At 44.0% G+C, this 17,552-nt stretch overlaps 1 protein-coding gene across 1 annotated transcript; it reads right to left on the bottom strand.

The window, feature by feature from the left end:
- Window positions 1-5,224: 5,224 nt before the first annotated feature.
- On the bottom strand, window positions 5,225-13,194 carry LOC140197641 (beta-1,3-galactosyl-O-glycosyl-glycoprotein beta-1,6-N-acetylglucosaminyltransferase 4-like). Its single transcript, XM_072257906.1, has 2 exons — window positions 12,890-13,194; window positions 5,225-8,409 (listed from the first exon to the last, which is right to left on the bottom strand). Exon 2 carries the CDS (start codon window positions 8,406-8,408, stop codon window positions 7,059-7,061), a length of 1,350 nt encoding a protein of 449 aa, XP_072114007.1. The 5' UTR covers window position 8,409; window positions 12,890-13,194; the 3' UTR covers window positions 5,225-7,058.
- Window positions 13,195-17,552: the final 4,358 nt, after the last annotated feature.

The following is a 17,552-nucleotide window of genomic DNA, read 5'->3' as shown; positions in this document are numbered from 1 at the left end:
AAGTGTAGGGGAGCACTTTGCATCCAGTGACCGCAATGCTATTTATTTCAAAGTAAATATGCAAAGCGATAGGTCTGGTCTGTGGGTTGAGATTCTAAATTAGAGAGAAGCCAATCTTGATGGTATCAGAGATGATCTGGCAAGTGTGGATTGGGACAGGCTGTTTTCTGGCAAAGGTGTACTTGGAAAGTGGGAGGCCTTCAAAAACATAAGTTTGAGAGTACAAAGCTGTGCCTGTCACAATAAAAGGTAAAAATAACAAATGTAGGGAACTTTTGTTTTCAAGAGATATTGAGGCCTTGGTTAAGAGGAAAAAGGAGGTACATTGCAGGTATAGGCAAATAGGAGCAAATGAGGTGCTTATGGAGTACAAGAAATGTAAGAGAACACTTAAGAAAAAATCCAGAAGGCTAAAAGAAGACATGAAGTTGCTCTAGCAGAGAAGGTGGAGAATCCTAAGGAATTCTACAGGTATGTTAAGAGCAAAAGAGCAAAATTGGTCCTCTGGAAGACCAGAATGGTGATCCATGTGTGGAGCCAAAGCAGATGGGGGAGATATTAAATGCATTCTTTGCATCTGTATTTACTCAGAAGACAGACACAGAGTCTATGGAAATGAGGCCAGGTGGCATCAATTTCATGGACCCAAATTACAGAGGAGGAGGTGTTTGCTACCCTGAGGCAAATCAGGGTGGATAAATCCCCAGGGCCTGACAAGGTGTTCTCCCACCCCCCCCCCCCCCCCCCCCAGGAGGCGAGTGCAGAAATTGACAGAGCCCTAGCAGAGATATTTAAAACATCCTTACAACAGGAGAGGTACTAGAGAATTGGATGATATCTAATGTTGTTCCGCTGTTTAAAAAATGCTCTAAAAATAAACCAGGAAATAATAGGCTGGTGGGTGTGACATTGGTTGGGGGAAAGTTACTGGAAGGTATTCTAAGGGACTGGATACATTTGGATAGACACGGACTGATCAAGGATTGTCAGCATGGCAGGTCATGTCTAACCAATCTTATAGAATTTTTCGAGAAAGTTATGAGAAAAAAAGGCAAGTCAGTGAATATTGTTTACATGGGCTTTAGTAAGGTAATTGACAATGTCCCATTTGAGAGGTTGGTCAAGAAAGTTCAGTGGCTTGGCATTCAGGCTGAGGTAGTAAATTGGATTAGACATTGATTTTGTGGGCGAAACCAGAGAGTGGTAGAGGAAGGTTGTCTCTCTGAGTGGCGGCCCGTCACGTGCTGTGCCACAGGAATCAGTCCTTTATTGTTTGTCATCTATATCACTGATCTGGATGATAACGTGGTTAACTGGATTAGCAAATTTGTGGATGACACCAAGACCGGGGGTGTAGTGGACAGTGAGGAAGGCCATCATGACTTTCAGAGGGATCTGCATCAGCTGGAAAAATGATCGATGGAATTTAATGCAGACAAATGCGAGGTTTTGCACTTCAGTACGAGCCGCCAGGGTAGGTCTTACACAGTGAACAGTAGAACAAAGGCGTCTGGGAATACAGGTACATGATTCATTGAAAGTAGTCATCATCGTAGCTTGTCACACCAGACAGCCAGCCACTCTAGTGTTGTTTGGTTGATGTTGAGCAGGTCAGTGTTAGTTAAATCAGGCGAGAGTGGACAGTTGCGCAGAACGTCTTCAATGTTCTGCACCCTTTCGCCACTCTCACAGGATTTGCTGGTCTTTAAACCCCACTTCACCATATTGTCTCCCGTCCTACAAACTTCCGCTCTCGCTTTGTTGAGAGTGCACCACTTCCATCTGTCAAGCAGTGCCCCGTCTGGTAACATTTCTGTGGGGTCTTGCGCTGTATTGTTTGGTGGGGTTCTGGCTTCTGTTTGTTGCCAGAGGTCAATCCTGTATGTTTGGGGGGGTGTTCCGTGCGGTAGTTCCTCCACTGTAGCAAACTTTTTCCTCGATTTTAGGCGGTTGGAAATTGGCACATGATACTTTATACTTTATTGTCGCCAAACAATTGATACTAGAACGTAAAATCATCACAGCAATATCTGATTCTGCTGATGATGTAGTGGGTGCCGTAGATCCGAGTTCTGTTTACCTTTTTCAATTTTTGTTGTAGTGTGTCTTCAGATCTCTGGGGGAGCAATGCCTGAAAGTCTGTAAATGTGGGTGTGGGGCGCAGTGTGCCCATGATTATTCAGCAGGCTTCGTTAAGCAACGGGTCTATTTTCTTCGCATGAGCTGATCTGCCCCACACAGGTGCACAGTATTCTGCAAGGTGCATAGCAGAGTGCTAGGGCAGTTGATCTAAGTGTGTGAGCATTAGCTCCCCATTTTGTGCCTGCTAAATTTTTCAAGAGAGAATTGCGAGAGCCAACTTTCCCTCAGGGTTTTTGGATGTGGGTGGCAAATGAGAGCGTCCTATCCAGTGTCACGCCCAGGTAAATTGGAGTCTCAATTAGATAGGGTTGTAAAGAAAGCTTTTGGCACAATGACCTTCATAAATCAATGTATTGAGTTCAGGAGATGGGATATTATGTTGAAGTTGTATAAGAAGTTGGTGAGACATAATTTGGAGTATTGTGTGCAGTTTTGGTCACCTACCTACAGGACAGATGTAAGCAAGGTTGAAAGAGTGCAGAGAAAATTTACAAGGATATAACCCTGGAGGACCTGAGTTAATAAGGAAAGATTGAATAGATTAAGACTCTATTCTTTAGAGTGTAGAAGATTGAGAGGAGATTTGATCGAGGTATACAAAATTATGAGGGGTATAGATGGGGTAAATGCAAGCAGGCTTTTTTCACTGAGATTGGGTGGAACTGCGACCAGAGGTCATGGGTTAAGGATGAAAGGTAAGAAGTTCAAGGGGAACATAAGGAGAAACTTCTTCATTCAGAGGGACTTGAGAGTGTAGTATAACCTGCCAGCACAAGTGACCTATGTGAATACAATTTCAATGTTAAGTGAAGTTTGGATAGTTACCTAGATGGATGGGATATGGAGGGCTACGGCCCAGGTGCAGGTCAATGGGAGCAGGCAGTGTAAATGGTTTCAGCTTGAACTAGATGGGCCAAAGGGCCTATTTCTGTGCTGTACTTCTCTATGACTCTGACTCTATGGTCTCCCTGATATCTTTTCTGAACATTTTCCCCTTACATTAAACCTATCTTCTCTGGTTTTATCTACGTCTGATATGGGAAAAGTTTCCAGCAGTCTACACTATGTATATCCCTCATAATTACCCAATGTATATCCCTCATACTTTTATGTACCTCAATCACATTCCTTCTTAAGCTCTTCCATTCCAAGGAGAGCGTCTCCATTCTCCTCTCAGAAGTGAAATGTTCCATCCCAGGCAATATCCGGTAAATTTCCTTTGCACTCTCTCCAGAAAAATTTTATTTTGTTTTATTTGGAGATACAGAGGAGAACAGACCCTTCAATCCCACCTCTTGCCCAGCAATCCACCTATTTAACTCTAGCTTAATCACAGGACAATTTTCAATGACCAATAAACCAGAAGATCTTTGAACTGTGGGAGGAAGCTAGAGCACCCAGAGGAAACTCACAAAATCACAAGGAGAATGTACACATTCCTTACATACGGCACCGGAATTGAACTCAGAACTCTGATGACCCGAGCGGTAACAGTGTCGCGCTAACTGCCGCACTCCTGTGACACCCCACCCTTTTTATACCTCGGTGACCTATCACATGGTTCCTATACCTCAACGACTGGAACTGCATGCAGTATTCCAGCTGAGGCCTAACCAAGACTTTATATAAAGTTGGAGTATTCCTACTTCTGTATTCGATACCCTGACTAATGAAAGCCCACATTTTATTACCTTCCTCACCACACTGTCTAATTAGTGTAGAATTCTGGCCTCCTAATCTAAAACTGACATGAAATGAGTTCTGTGAGGCTTCACTGGACTCATTTCACAGAACCAGGAATAGGCAGTTTATTTCAGAGATAAAGTAAACATTCTTCCCTCGGTGTGGTGAACCTTTGTAATTCTCCTATCTCTGAAGACTATGATGAGTTCGCCATAGAGGGAATAAAACACTGAAAGGTCTCCTTCTCTGAACCAGATGGGATCATTTTTGGTCGGTAATTATTTTTGTTAATTGTTCTATATAGGTATTGTTTATTTACTTTAATTTAAATTTGCTGCCTGGTTTGGTGGAGTTTGCATTCCAATTTCTGGATCAATAGTGAAGGGTTTATCTGCCATTCCAGGAGACTTGTCATTATATTTGCAGACCTTGTGTGCTTTATTCCAGCCTGAGCACGGTCTGACTGATGGAAACTACCTTGGGGCTATAGAAAAATAAAGAAAGCATGTCTTATGAGGACAGATTGAGCGAGCTAGGACTTTTCTCTTTGGAGTGAAGGAGGAAGATAGGTGAATTGATAGAGGGGTACAAGATGATAAGTGGCAGAGGCTTTTTTCCTGGCAGAAATCACTAATAAAAGAGGGCATAATTTTAAAGCAATTGTAGGAAAGTATGGGGGGGATGTCAGAGGTAGGTTTTTAACACAGACTGGCGAGTGTGTGGAATACCCTGCCAGGGGAGTTGGTTGAGGCAGATATATTAGGAGCGTTTAGGTACATGGATGACAGTAAAATGGGGAGCTATGTAGGAGGGAAGTGTTAAGTTAATCTTAGAGTGGATCAAAAGATCAGCACGACCTCATTGGCTGAAGACCTGTACTGCTGTGCAATGTTCGATGTTCTATAATGAGGGTTTTAAATTTATCATTCTAAAACATTTGAATGAAATGTACCTCCATTCCTAATCCAGTCAATGGGCATCAAGGGGAAAACACTCCAATGACTGGACGTAGCTGCCACTGTGGAGAATGCTCTGATTGTTGGAGGTAACTCATCACGACCCGCAGGACATAGCCACGGGCTGTGTTCTAAGGCTATGCATCTTTGGCAGCTTCTCAGTGACCTTCCATCCATCATAAAGTCAGAAATGGGGATGTTCACTGATGATTGTGCAGTGTTCAATTCCATTTGCAAACCTTCGGCAGATAAAAATGTCCACACCTCCATTGCAGTGAGAGTTAGACATCATTTTCATAGTCTTATAAGTGGTCTGATATACTCGTGTACACTCATGCCTGGCAATAACCATCACCTCCTAAAGTAAATCACACTACCTACACATAACATTCAATGGCACTACCAAAGTTCAGAAATTCAAAGTTCATATACACAATATATCACCACATACAAAGCTGAAATTTATTTCTTTGCAAGCATACCCAGTAAATCCAAAAACCATAACAGAATCAATGAAAGACCACACCCAACATAATGGAAAAACAACCAATGTGCAATAGACAACAAATAGTGCAAATACAGAAGAAACAAAAATAGTAACAATGAATAAATAAGCAATAAATATCGAGAACATGAGTGAAGAGTCCTTGAAAGTGAGTCTATAGGTTGTGGGAATAGTTCCAGATTTTCAACATCATATAGGTCACCACTAACTAGAAACTTAATGGGATATGTTACAGAAGTCCCATGTGAAGCTGGGTATCTAGAGGAAAATGACCCAACTCCAGACACCATAAATCTCTTCCAGTTGTATGGATACTGTCAGAATTCTCTACACTTCCCCAGATGAGCACTTTTCCAGCAATACTGAAGTTTGATGCCATCCAGGACAAAGCAGAAAGCACATTGGCAACTTATTCAGCATCCCGAATATTCATTCCTTCCACGACCGATGCACAGTGTGGATGTATCAACTGCAGAATTCACAATGTGTTGGAGATATTCCAATGAAACCCAGATTACAACAACTGAATAAATGAAGGTTACTGATCTAAGCTACTTTGGTATCATCTCTGCCACCAAGGATGACAAAACTTTCATGACCACAGGAGCATTATTGTCTGCAGGTTCCCCTCAGAGCTGCACACCATCCTAAACTGGAAGGATATCAGCAGCTTTCATCACTGCTGGTTCGAAATCCTCAATAGCAGTCCTGGTACCACCATCAAGAGCAATTAGGTATGGGCAATAAACACTGGCCCAACCAGTGAACACATACCAATACGTAAATATATGAAGCACCGATACACATAAAATTTATGGGGTGAATTTTGCAATTACTAATTTTATATTTTTTACATCTAGTATTAATATGGATTATTCTCAAACTGAAAATAGTACCTTTAGAAGCAGGGCATAAAATAATATTGTGCTCATTCTCAAAAATGCCTTGCTCATGTGGCTCTGTTCCAGTTCTCAAACAAAGTCCCTTGGGACAACCCCCAGTGAGATCATTTATTATTACTGATCAAGATGTTTGGTGAAACCTTCAATGTTTCAATATACTGTACATGTGACAAATAAAGCTAATCTTTAACCTCGCTTTTGTTTCTAGGAAGCAAAAGAGATATTTTACATTGAAATAAGTATCAGTAAGTTAACTGTCCTCTGTAAATTTCCTCTCAGAGTCATAGAGTTATAGAGCACTGAATCTGGCCCCTTGGACCAGTCAGTCCACTACAGCCAAGAAGCCCAGCCAAGCTAGTCCCACTTAGCCCAAAACCTTTAACATCTTTCCAATCCATGTACCTGTTCAACTTTCTTTTAAATGTTGTTATCGTACTTGTCTCGGCCACTTCCTCCAGCAGCTTATTCCACATAGATACCATCCTCCATGAAAAAAGTTGCTCCTCGAGTTCCTATTAAATCTTTCCCCTTTCTCTCTAAACCTATGCCCTCTAGTTCTTGATTCCCCAACTCTGGAAAAAAGGCTCTAGGACCATTATGATCTTTTACACCTCCATAGGATCAGATCTCAGTCTCCATACAGTCTAAGAAATAAAGTCCCTTATATCCTCTTTGACAAATAGTGTCATTTGACTCTATACTATAGCTCAAGTTTTATAGGCATTTGTTTTCTTATCTTAAGGCCTGTTCTCTGCTCTCTATATTGCTAGTGGTTAAAACTTTAAACACAAAACAGGAGAGAACATTGTTTGATTTTCTGTTTAGCTTTGAAGCTTGATCAAAACTTCCAATGCCAAGTGTGATATTTCTTCAACTCCAAAAGTTTACATCAATATTATAAACAGAGAACTTTCGAGAAGTCAATCCTAGCCAATCCCTCTGGCGTTCCACAATCTTTAGTTCCAAACATTTTATTAAAACAGGGTCTACTTTAGAATCAAATTTATTAGCGAACCAATGGCCACTCTGAAGGAGCCACCTGAGCTCAGCAGAACCATAGATGCAGACGCTGCGGCGATGAGTTCCTGTGCAAGGTGGGTATAACACCTCCTCGAGGTAGCTCCACTTTACCAGCCGCGTCTTACTTTGCATATCAGTCACATCAGCTCCAGACCTGGAGAGCTCACCTGGTACTCCTGGCACTCGCACCATACTTGCCCAGAAGTGCTCATCCGGTGAGTATGTATCTGCAGACCATGCAAGGAAATCTGTGGCTACTGTGCTGTTATTAATGTATTTGACAAACTCATAACTTAAAACAAAGTAGGCACTGCCAGTGAACATTTCAATGCCATGGGGGCTAGGATCCTTCTTTATGTCCGTTTTCATTAGTATGCCTCCAAACTCACCGAAGGTATTTTGAAACTCATGGTGAAATGTAAATCGCTCTTTCTTAATGGCACTGGGTTTCACAGACTCCAACATGTTCGCTCCATTCAGCTTCTTCAGTTCAGATACCAGTTCGATGTTGGATCGCAATGGCAGATCTTGGCCACACAAATTGATAACATACCTCCACTGGACAGAGGAGTTGAGAAGATCCGATAAGCAATTGAGATCTGCTTGGAGCCTGGAGATATGAGTGTAGTACACCAACTCTATCTTGGTTGCAATGAATACATTTGGTAAACACCTGGCTAAATTATGCATGGCAGTTTTGAAAGATTTTGAGGATTTCTGGTCATAATGGATGCAATATATATTTTGCGGCATATAAATCATTTTCAGCAACCTTTCCACCATAATGGCATCTTTATGAACAACCAGAGAAAATGCCAAGGGGTACTCCTGCTCCTCCTCTGAGGTCAACTTGTAGTGGTATCCTCTATGCTGAAGGTATTGGACACAGTTTGATGTCATCAACTCCACGTCTTCATCTTCCAAATCAACAATGCTACCCTTGCGAATTTCCAATGTTTTTCCCACCTCTGCTGAGTTGTAATTGTAGATTTCCGTGCAATTTATCTCAATCTTTGACTGCAAGCACATGGCATCCTTTCTATTCCACACAAGTGAAGAGGTACTCAAGAGAGGTTCTACTAGCCAAGTTTTCTGCCGGTCTCTGACTACATAATTGTAACCGACACACAGCAGTGTAACAGCTAAAAGCAGCCGAAGCATCTTCAGATGAATTTTTCCAATGGAAAACTTGAAACGCATTCTGCAAAACATAGAAAGCCCAAATGTCAGCACAAACAGATGTGGATGTCATTTAGAATATAATAAAATCACAGGGAGTAGGCCATGTGGTCCCCCAAGCCCACTCCGTCATTTAATAGGATCATGACTAATCTGATCTTGGCTTCAATTCACCTTTCCAGTCATTTCCCCATAATCCTTGACTCTTTCATAACACAAAAAACAGTCTCTGCTTTGAATATACTCAATGATTCAGCTTCTGTTGCTCTTTATATTATAGAATTCCAAAGATTCACAACTTTTGGAGAGAAGAAATTCCTCCTCACCTCCATTTTAAATGGGCTACCCTTAACATTGAAACGTAGTTCCGGATTGTCTCACACAGAAAGTGCTCTTACATAAAACTATTCATCAAATATTTTCTTACAAGGTTGAAAGCAAACATGAAATTATACAGTCATTGAAAAGTGCACCAATGAAAAGCAGGCAGGTAAAATCTGTGATTCTCCCTCAAGTGGCCCCACTATTATTTTACATTTGAATGTGGGGACAACAGGGACAAGGCCAGTGTTCATTGTACCTTCCCAACTGCCCTGGCAAACTACTTGTTCAGTCACAAGTTGTTGAGCTGGTGATTGAGGCATTACAATTCATCAGTTTGATCCAATCCATACTCACATTATTTAGGTTGGATAGTAGCACAGGTTTCAGCAGGGATAAGAGACAAAAGGATGCAGGTATAAATCAGGCAACCAAGTTATCCCACAATGTAGTGATGCAACGATACTTAATGAATATTTCTGCTTATTCTTTCATGTTGTCCTCCTGGGTTTCTGGTTAATTGTAAACTCAAAGTTGATTGTGGATATTCACTGATAATTACATTTAGTTTGTTCGTTTGGAATGTGGGTGTCATGGGCAAAACCGGCATTTACTGTTGATGCAACACACACAAAATGCTGGTGGAACGCAGACAGGCCAGACTGTTGAAGGGTCCTGACAAAGGGTCTCAGCCCAAAACGTCGACTGCGCTTCTTCCTATGGATGCCATCTGGCCTGCTGCGTTCCACCAGCATTTTGTGTGTTGCTTGAATTTCCAGCATCTGCAGATTTCCTCGTATTTACTGTTCATCCTTGATTCCCTTTCAGAAGGAGTCAATGAGATGTTTTCTTGAATTGCTGTAGCCCTTCTAATGAAGGCCGTCCTATAGTACTGTCAGGTGGGGACCTCCACAGTTAAGACCCAGGAACAATGGAGGGCCTGTGAATTATTTGCAGATGAGAGTGACTTATGACTTGGAGAGCGACCATCTGGGAGCACTCTTGTCAAGAACCTGCTGCCCTTATCATTCTTAGGGGTAAGCATTATGGAGGCACGGGCAGTGTAGTCAAACCAGCTAAGCTGAGTAACTGCACTTTGTAAACGATAAACACTGGACACTAAAGGTGGAGGGAATGAATGTTTAAGGTGGTAGATTGGGTCCCAAATGATTTTCCAATAAACAATCTGTTGGTGGAGCTCAGCAGGCTGAGCAGCATCTTTAGGAATAAAGGAATTGTTGACATTTTGGGTCAAAGCCCAGCATCAGGATTATGTTGTCCTGGCTGGAGCCAAGCTTCTTGAGTGTCTGACAGGTGCCTTGCAGATGGTGGAGAGACTTTGTGAGTACGATTGGATATCCTGGCTCTGACCTATTCACGATGCCCTGGTATTTATGTGGCTGGTCTGAGTCAGCTTCTGGTCAATATTAATCCCAAGGTTATTGATGGTGGTAGACTTTGCAATGGTAATGAGTTTGAACGTGATTAGATGACTTCTGATTCAAGATGGGTGCTGCCCAGGCACTTTTGTAAGGTGCATGTTAGTTTCCAATGATCAAACAAAGCCTAAATGTTGTCCAGGTCTTGCTATATGCAGGCAAGAAATGCTTCATTTCTTGCAAGGTTGAGAATGGAATTGAAGGTGCTTGTCAGCATGGGGACAATCAGTGGTTGTCCCCATGCCTGACCTTATTGCATGATTTCCATGAGGAATAATTCCAACCATTAGTGTTCTCCCCTCAACACCCAATAATTTCCTTTTTGCCAGCCCCCTTTGGTATCACACTCAGTCAATTATGGCAGTTGCACTCAGCTCACCTCTAGAATTTCTAGTTTAAGATGGTGTTGGTAAACCTCAGTGACTACTTGTCAGTAGCAAACAAAACAAAGGAAACAACTAAATACTTTATTAATAACATCATTCAAACTGAAATTCAAATTCAATTCAAATCTTTTATGGAAAATGACCACTGCAAACAATAGCCTATAACTTCCCTTTTGAAGTTGAGCTTTTGAACTCCCTGTTCGACCTGATATTTCTGCGGTGTGAACTTATGTCTCAAGGGCGCAGGACGGATGTGGCGCAGCATGTAGAGGCTGAGTAATGGTGGCGAGGCCCAGGCCAATGAGCCAACGTTTGCCCATTGCTGGAGCAGGCCAGGAGACAATTTGATGTGGCAGAACCAAGGCAAGGCAAGCAGAGGAGAGGCAGAGCTGAGGTGGAGTCTGAGCCCGAGATCGAGGAGAGATCCGAGGTTTCATCGATGTAAGCACCAGGTCAAATTGGAAAGGTTGAGTGCAGACCAAATTGAGGTGGAGGTGCATCAGCCCCAGGGGTATGGAAGTGGCAGGGCCCAGGGCTGAGAGGAAGAAGCGACCCAAGGTTTGGACGACTTAAGTGCCAGGCCAGATTGCAAAGGTCAGGGTGTTGGGACTGGAGACAAAGGATGAAGCAGTTCTACTCGCTGCTCCGCGACGTTCACTCGGCTCTGTGCTGAACTGAGGCTGGGGTCTGCTCCGACTGCAGTGATGCCTGACTTCGTGTCTGTGGACTCACTTCTGTAAAACTCCAGTTCTGGATGCGATTTGCTTACTTTTATTGTTTGCACGATTTGCTTTCTTTCTCTCTGCACATTGGGTGTTTTTTTTAAATGGGTTCTATTGAGTTTCTTTGTTTCACAAACAAGATAAAATCTGCAGATGCTGGAAACCCAAGCAACACACACAAAATGCTGGTGGAACTTAGCAGGCCAGGCAGCATCTAGCAAAAGAGTACAGTCGAAGTTTTGGGCTGAAAACCTTCGGCAGTTTCTTTGTTTTGTGGTTGCCTGTAAGGAGGCAAATCCCAAGCTCCTCCCTTCTATCTCACCAAAGATACCAAAATGCTTCCTTCCATATACTATCTACCTGTGTCACACTCCCAGGAAAACTTGCACCCCAGGATCAATGCTCGTGAAGTCCTTGCATTTATACTATTTGGAGACTTTGTTCATTGACCTTCGATATTTGTTTGGCAAATTGAAATTGCAAATGTACCGAACAAAACACATTTTGATTTCTGATTTTACGAGATAATAGGAACTAAAGTACCTCCCTCCCCAGATTCCTGAGCACAGCTACCTACATCCTTCCTCTGCTACTCTGACCGGATCTGAGATGACTGGATATTCATTGATTACGGTTCTGTATTGGGAAATCGGTTACCTAACTTCGCGGGTCTGAAATAAGTACACACGAGATTGCGAAGTGGTTTCAGCAAGAAAAATGTTATCAATAGCGGCAAAAGCGTCTTTGCGTTCAAAGGCCAACTCACGCTTTAACTCGCCTTTGAGAGATTTTATTCATTTCCATGCAGTTAAAATGCGACTTGAAACTTAGAGTCTTCCAATGTGTGCACTAGACTGAAGTGAGGATTGCACATACAATGTGACTGGATTCTAATGAAGGGCAAGTGGAAACATTTCCTGGAACCGCTCGACACGACTCAACAGTATTTTTCAGTAAGGAGTGTAACCTGTATAACGTACCCCGTTATTTCTCACTGCCTGTCATAGACACACACACACACCACTGCAGTTGAATGCATACACACAGATATAGAAACAGGCTCGAATTGGATCGCACACACGGGACTCAATTAACAGTACATGGAATTTAAAAATAACAGATTGCAGATACTGGAAATCCGAAAACAAAAACAGTGGAAACTGCTAACAATCTGCCGGTCAGGAGGCATCCACAGGAGGAAAACAGCTACATTTTCAGTTCCGGGACTTATTGTCAAAGTTCTGAGAAGGTCCGGAACTAATACACTACTCTTGTCACAAACGTTACCAACCCCAATAAGTGCTTCTAACACAAGAAGAGGAAATCTGCGGATGCTGGAGTGCTTCTAACATGCTGGTTTTTTTTAACTATTAAAGTTGGTAGTTCCAACTAAGGGCACTTCAACCGAACACCAGATGGTTCCCATCTGTACAAGTGTTCGCTGTGCCTTGGGCAAAAAGCAAGATCCAAGATCGGGGGGTTTCGGCGCTATTGGTAATTATCTGATTCTTAACTTTTAGGAAGTAGTTTCAGCCAAAACTGTTACACAGGCTACTCTCTTCAGTTCACTGTGCGCTCCCCAAGCACTCCGCACCCCTACATTACCGAACAGGGCTGCCACCGGAATAACTTACAAAGCAAGCGATGAGGGACGCTCTGAGAAAGTAAACGAAGCAAACGTGTGATGGATCCCAAGTGCATGCGGCGGTGCAGTCCACGCTCCGAGCTGCCGACTTGCGGAACAACGGGCTTGGGAGGGCCGTGAGAGAGGCTGGGCGAAAGAGCTGGGTTGAACTTCTCTCGTTGGTTGTCAGGGCACACCCACTTCATGCTCTGCCGTGTGTAGCTTGATCACGTGATGCCGTTACAGGCGTCTGACCAGATCGAGACAATCATTGGAACAAGTGAACACGAACACTCTGAGCGGGGCGTGTTGGTTAAACCCCAGTTAATACACTACCCCGTCAGACACTCGCCTGCTGTTCGTCACATAGTCATAGTCATAGTCATAGTCATAGTCATACTTTATTGATCCCTCGGGAAATTGGGTTTCGTTACAGTTGCACCAACCAAGAATATAAATATAGCAATATAAAACCATAAAAAAAAATATGTAAATTATGCCAGGAAATAAGTCTAGGACCAGCCTATTGGCTCTCCAAGGGAGGAGTTGTAAAGTTTGATGGCCACAGGCAGGAATGACTTCCTATGACGCTCAGTGTTGCATCTTGGAGGAATGAGTCTCTGGCTGAATGTACTCCTGTGCCCAACCAGTACATTATGTAGTGGATGGGAGACATTGTCCAAGATGGCATGCAACTTGGACATCCTCTTTTCAGACACCACCGTCAGAGAGTCCAGTTCCATCCCCACAATATCATTGGCCTTACAAATGAGTTTGTTGATTCTGTTGGTGTCTGCTACCCTCAGCCTGCTGCCCCAGCACACAACAGCAAACATGATAGCACTGGCCACCACAGACTCCTAGAACATCCTCAGCTTCGTCCAACAGATGTTAAAGGACCTCAGTCTCCTCAGGAAATAGAGACGGCTCTGACCCTTCTTATAGACAGCCTCAGTGTTCTTTGACCAGTCCAGTTTATTGTCAATTCATATTCCCAGGTATTTGTAATCCTCCACCATGTCCACACTGACCCCCTGGATGGAAACAGGGGTCACCGGTGCCTTAGCCCCCCTCAGGTCCACCACCAGCTCCTTAGTCTTTTTCACATTAAGCTGCAGATAATTCTGCTCACACTATGTGACATTTCTTACCGTAGTCCTGTACTCAGCCTCATCTCCCCTGCTGATGCATCCAACTATGGCAGAGTCATCCGAAAACTTCTGAAGATGGCAAGACTCTGTGCAGTAGTTGAAGTCTGATGTGTAAATGGTGAAGAGAAAGGGACCTGGAACATTAACGACCTGGAGATGAACTGAGGAGACATGTCACTAGCAATGATAAGATTGCATTGTTGTTTGTGAGGAGGAAATAAATGGATAGAATCTTGTGTTTAAGATATTGACAAGTTGGTTAGGTGGGCAGGGAAATAGAATTTAGTGTTGACAATGAGAGCTGCTAAATATTGGGAAAACTAATAAGGCGATGATATACGCAGAATAGGAACAAAGTGATCTTGGTGTAATATCCAAAGAACCTTGAAGGTCGCAGCAATGGGAGAGAAGCTGGTTAAGGTGTATCTGCCTTCATTAGCCGGGGCTTGGAATATTAGAGCTGGGAGGTTATGATACACCAATTGTGATTATAACAAAGTGAGTACAGAAGAGAAGTTGGGGGAGATAGACATGGTAGGGGAGGGTGTGATAAGCGATATAGGATATGGAGAAGTGCAAAGTGCAAAGGATAAGCCTACCAAAGGTAGTGGTTACAACCTCCTCATTATTGAGAACAAGGAGCACCGTGGCAGGAAAGCAGCATCCATCATCAGGGACATCCACCATCTAGGCCACACTCTCTTCATGCTGAAGCCATCAGGAAGAAGGTACTGCAACCTTAGGTCCCGCACCACCTGGTTCAGGAACAGTTATTAACCTTCAACCATCAGGCTCCTGAACCAGAGGGGATAACTTCACTCACCCCATCACTGAACTGTTTCCGCAACCTTGAAAGTCACTTTCAAGGACTTTTCATCTCATGTTCTCAATATTTATTGCTTGTTAATTTATTATTATTAATTTGATTTTTTTGTATTTGCCCTGTGTTATTTTCTGCACATCCATTGTTTGTCCATCTTTTGTGCGGTTATGTGCAGTTTTTCTTTGATTCTGTAGTGTTTCTTTATACTTAATTTGAACTAATTTAATCTCAGGGATGTATACGATGACATAAAATTACTTTGACAATACATTTACTTTGAAATTTGAAGATTGCATTCCAAGTTCACATTATCAGCCAAGGTGCAGAATATTAGGCCAGAGAAATCATGCTCAAACTATGTAAGTAAGAAGTTTTGACTGAGATTGTCAATGACACCAAAGGTGTCACGGTCCGGTCCATGAAGTCCACATTCTAGTTCACAGTCCGGTCCATGGACTCCGGACTTCGGGTCTTCCGGCTGTCCCTTGTTTCAGTTGGGCTTAATCATAGGCACCTGATGCTCATCTTGGGGCTGAGATTATAAGTGGCCCTGGGTTCGAGTGTGCTTACTGGTTTGTCTTGTCAGTATCCTGTCCTCACCTCTGTGGGGTGTGACGAAAGTACACATAGACTAAGATATTGACTGTCCTGTGCTATCACCAGTGGGATCAACAGTTGAGCTGCCACCTGTCTTCAGGAGAGAGAGATAAGTAAAGACAATGGAGCAGCATTTGGAAATGTTAATGAAGAGACGGGAGAGCTTAACGGAAGGAGACAGTGGTCTGGGAATTGTCAAGACCGGCTCCTCTTTGAACCCTGAACTGTTTGAAGTGATGGACAGGCGATACCCCAGCAGGGGGATAAAAAGGGACAGGTTCGCTAAGGCAGGACACACGACACCCCAAGGTAACGAGACCCTGGAAGCGGTGCTTCTCCCACAAGTCGGTGGGAGTTTTTGGAGGGCTGGTCGCGGGACCAAGCCATAGACGCACAGGGTGGAAAGGAACGATTGGTGGGAACCTGGTGTGTGTCTGCCCTTGCCTGGGTGCCAGGTTCACTGTAGAGGAACGGAGGGGTCACAGTCGGTGACCTCAGAAGACATTACAAAGGGCTCGCCTGAAAGCTGACTGCGAGGAATATCGAAGGTCTGTATGGAAGCCATTTTTGAATATTCATTCGCTTTCTCTCTCTCTCTCCCACGGCAGTGATTACTGTGAACTGAACTGAACTCAATTGAACTGAACTTTGCGTCACTTTGAAACTGGTCATTTACCCCTAGACGACGATAGAGCTTGATCGATCCTATTATCCTAGTTTCTGTGTACATGTGTTTATCATTGCTGAACTGTTGTATTCATTATCCTTTTGATTAGAGTACTGTGTTGCTCATTTCTTTAATAAAACTTTCTTAGTTCCAGTAATCCAGACTCCAACTGAGTGATCCATTTCTGCTGGTTTGGCAACCCAGTTACGGGGTACGTAACAGGGGTAAGTCAGGCTGGCTTTGCCGTTACCCTGCAGTTGGATCTGTCCCTTCCTGTCCTTGCCTCCATTGGGTAAGCCGGGCCATCTTTGCCATTACCCGGAGGCTGGACTGTTCCCTTCTCTTCCCTTCCTTCTGAAGCCTTGCCTGCAACCTGTGTCTAGGGCCTTGCCTGCAACTTTGTCAAGTTCAACCACTGGAGCGAGACTGGAGACTTGCTGTGTCAAGATAAGATCGTTGAGTTGGAACTGTCTCTGTGTCCACGCCTTCGCTAGGTAGGTCCGGTCGTTTGCCACTACCTAGTGTTGGGAACCGTCTCTGTGTCCACGCCTTCGCTAGGTAGGTCCAGCCGTTTGCCGCTACCTAGTGTTGGGAACCGTCTCTGTGTCCATGCCTTCACTAGGTAGGTCCGGCCGTTTGCCGCTACCTAATGTTGGGAACCATCTCGTTGCGTTCAGCATTCTGTGTAGAGCCCTGACCCCAAGTCCTGTTCCCAAGGAGGAGTCCTGGCTCTGTGATCTGAGTACGAGTCCCGGCCCTAAGTCCTGTTCCCAAGGAGGGGTCCCAGCTCTGTGTTCCATGTCCCTGTGTTCCTGTCTCTCAAGCCCAAGGCTCTGTGTTCCTGTTCTCCCCAAGACCAAGGCTCTGTGTTCTGCGTTCCTGTCGTCCCAAGTCCAAGGTTCCGAGGTTCCTGTTGTCCCAAGTCCAAGGCTCAGCTGTTCCTGAGTACCAACTCAAGGCTTCGTGTTCTTGTCCTGTCCAGGAGTTCCCTCATCCTGCCCAAGAGTCTCTCGTTGTGTCCTGTAGCCTCGCCCAGTCCTGTCTCCCAAGACCACGTCGTGTCTTTGCCTAGTTCCGGAGTCCAAGCCGGAGTCAAGACCCAGGTTCTGGGTTCTTGTCCAGTCTCTGGATCAGAGTCAGAACCCAAGCCTCATCACGTCCTCGTCATGAAGAACTCAAGCTATGTTCAGTCCTGTAGCCACATCATGTCCTCGCCTGATTCCGGGGTCCGAGCCCGAGTTAAGACCCAGGTTCTGGGTCCTTGTCCAGTCTCCAGCTCAGAGTCCAAGCCCAGGCTCCTAGTTCCCAATTCCTTGTCCTGGTCCCGCTTGCCTAACCAATGTTCTAGCCCAAGTCTGTGTTTCTGTCCCAGCTCTCTAGTCAAGTCCTGGAGCGCAAGGCTGGGACCCTTTCTAGGATGCAGGGCCAGGATTAC

Source organism: Mobula birostris, chromosome 5, assembly GCF_030028105.1.
Source record: "Mobula birostris isolate sMobBir1 chromosome 5, sMobBir1.hap1, whole genome shotgun sequence".
Lineage (NCBI taxonomy): Eukaryota > Metazoa > Chordata > Chondrichthyes > Myliobatiformes > Myliobatidae > Mobula > Mobula birostris.
The sequence above is the reverse complement of the archived record's forward strand: the minus strand, read 5'-3'. Positions and strand labels throughout refer to the sequence as shown.

Coding starts and splice junctions, on each gene's coding strand:
- LOC140197641 (XM_072257906.1), bottom strand. CDS start 8,408: ATGCGTTTCAAGTTTTCCATTGGAAAAATTCATCTGAAGATGCTTCGG.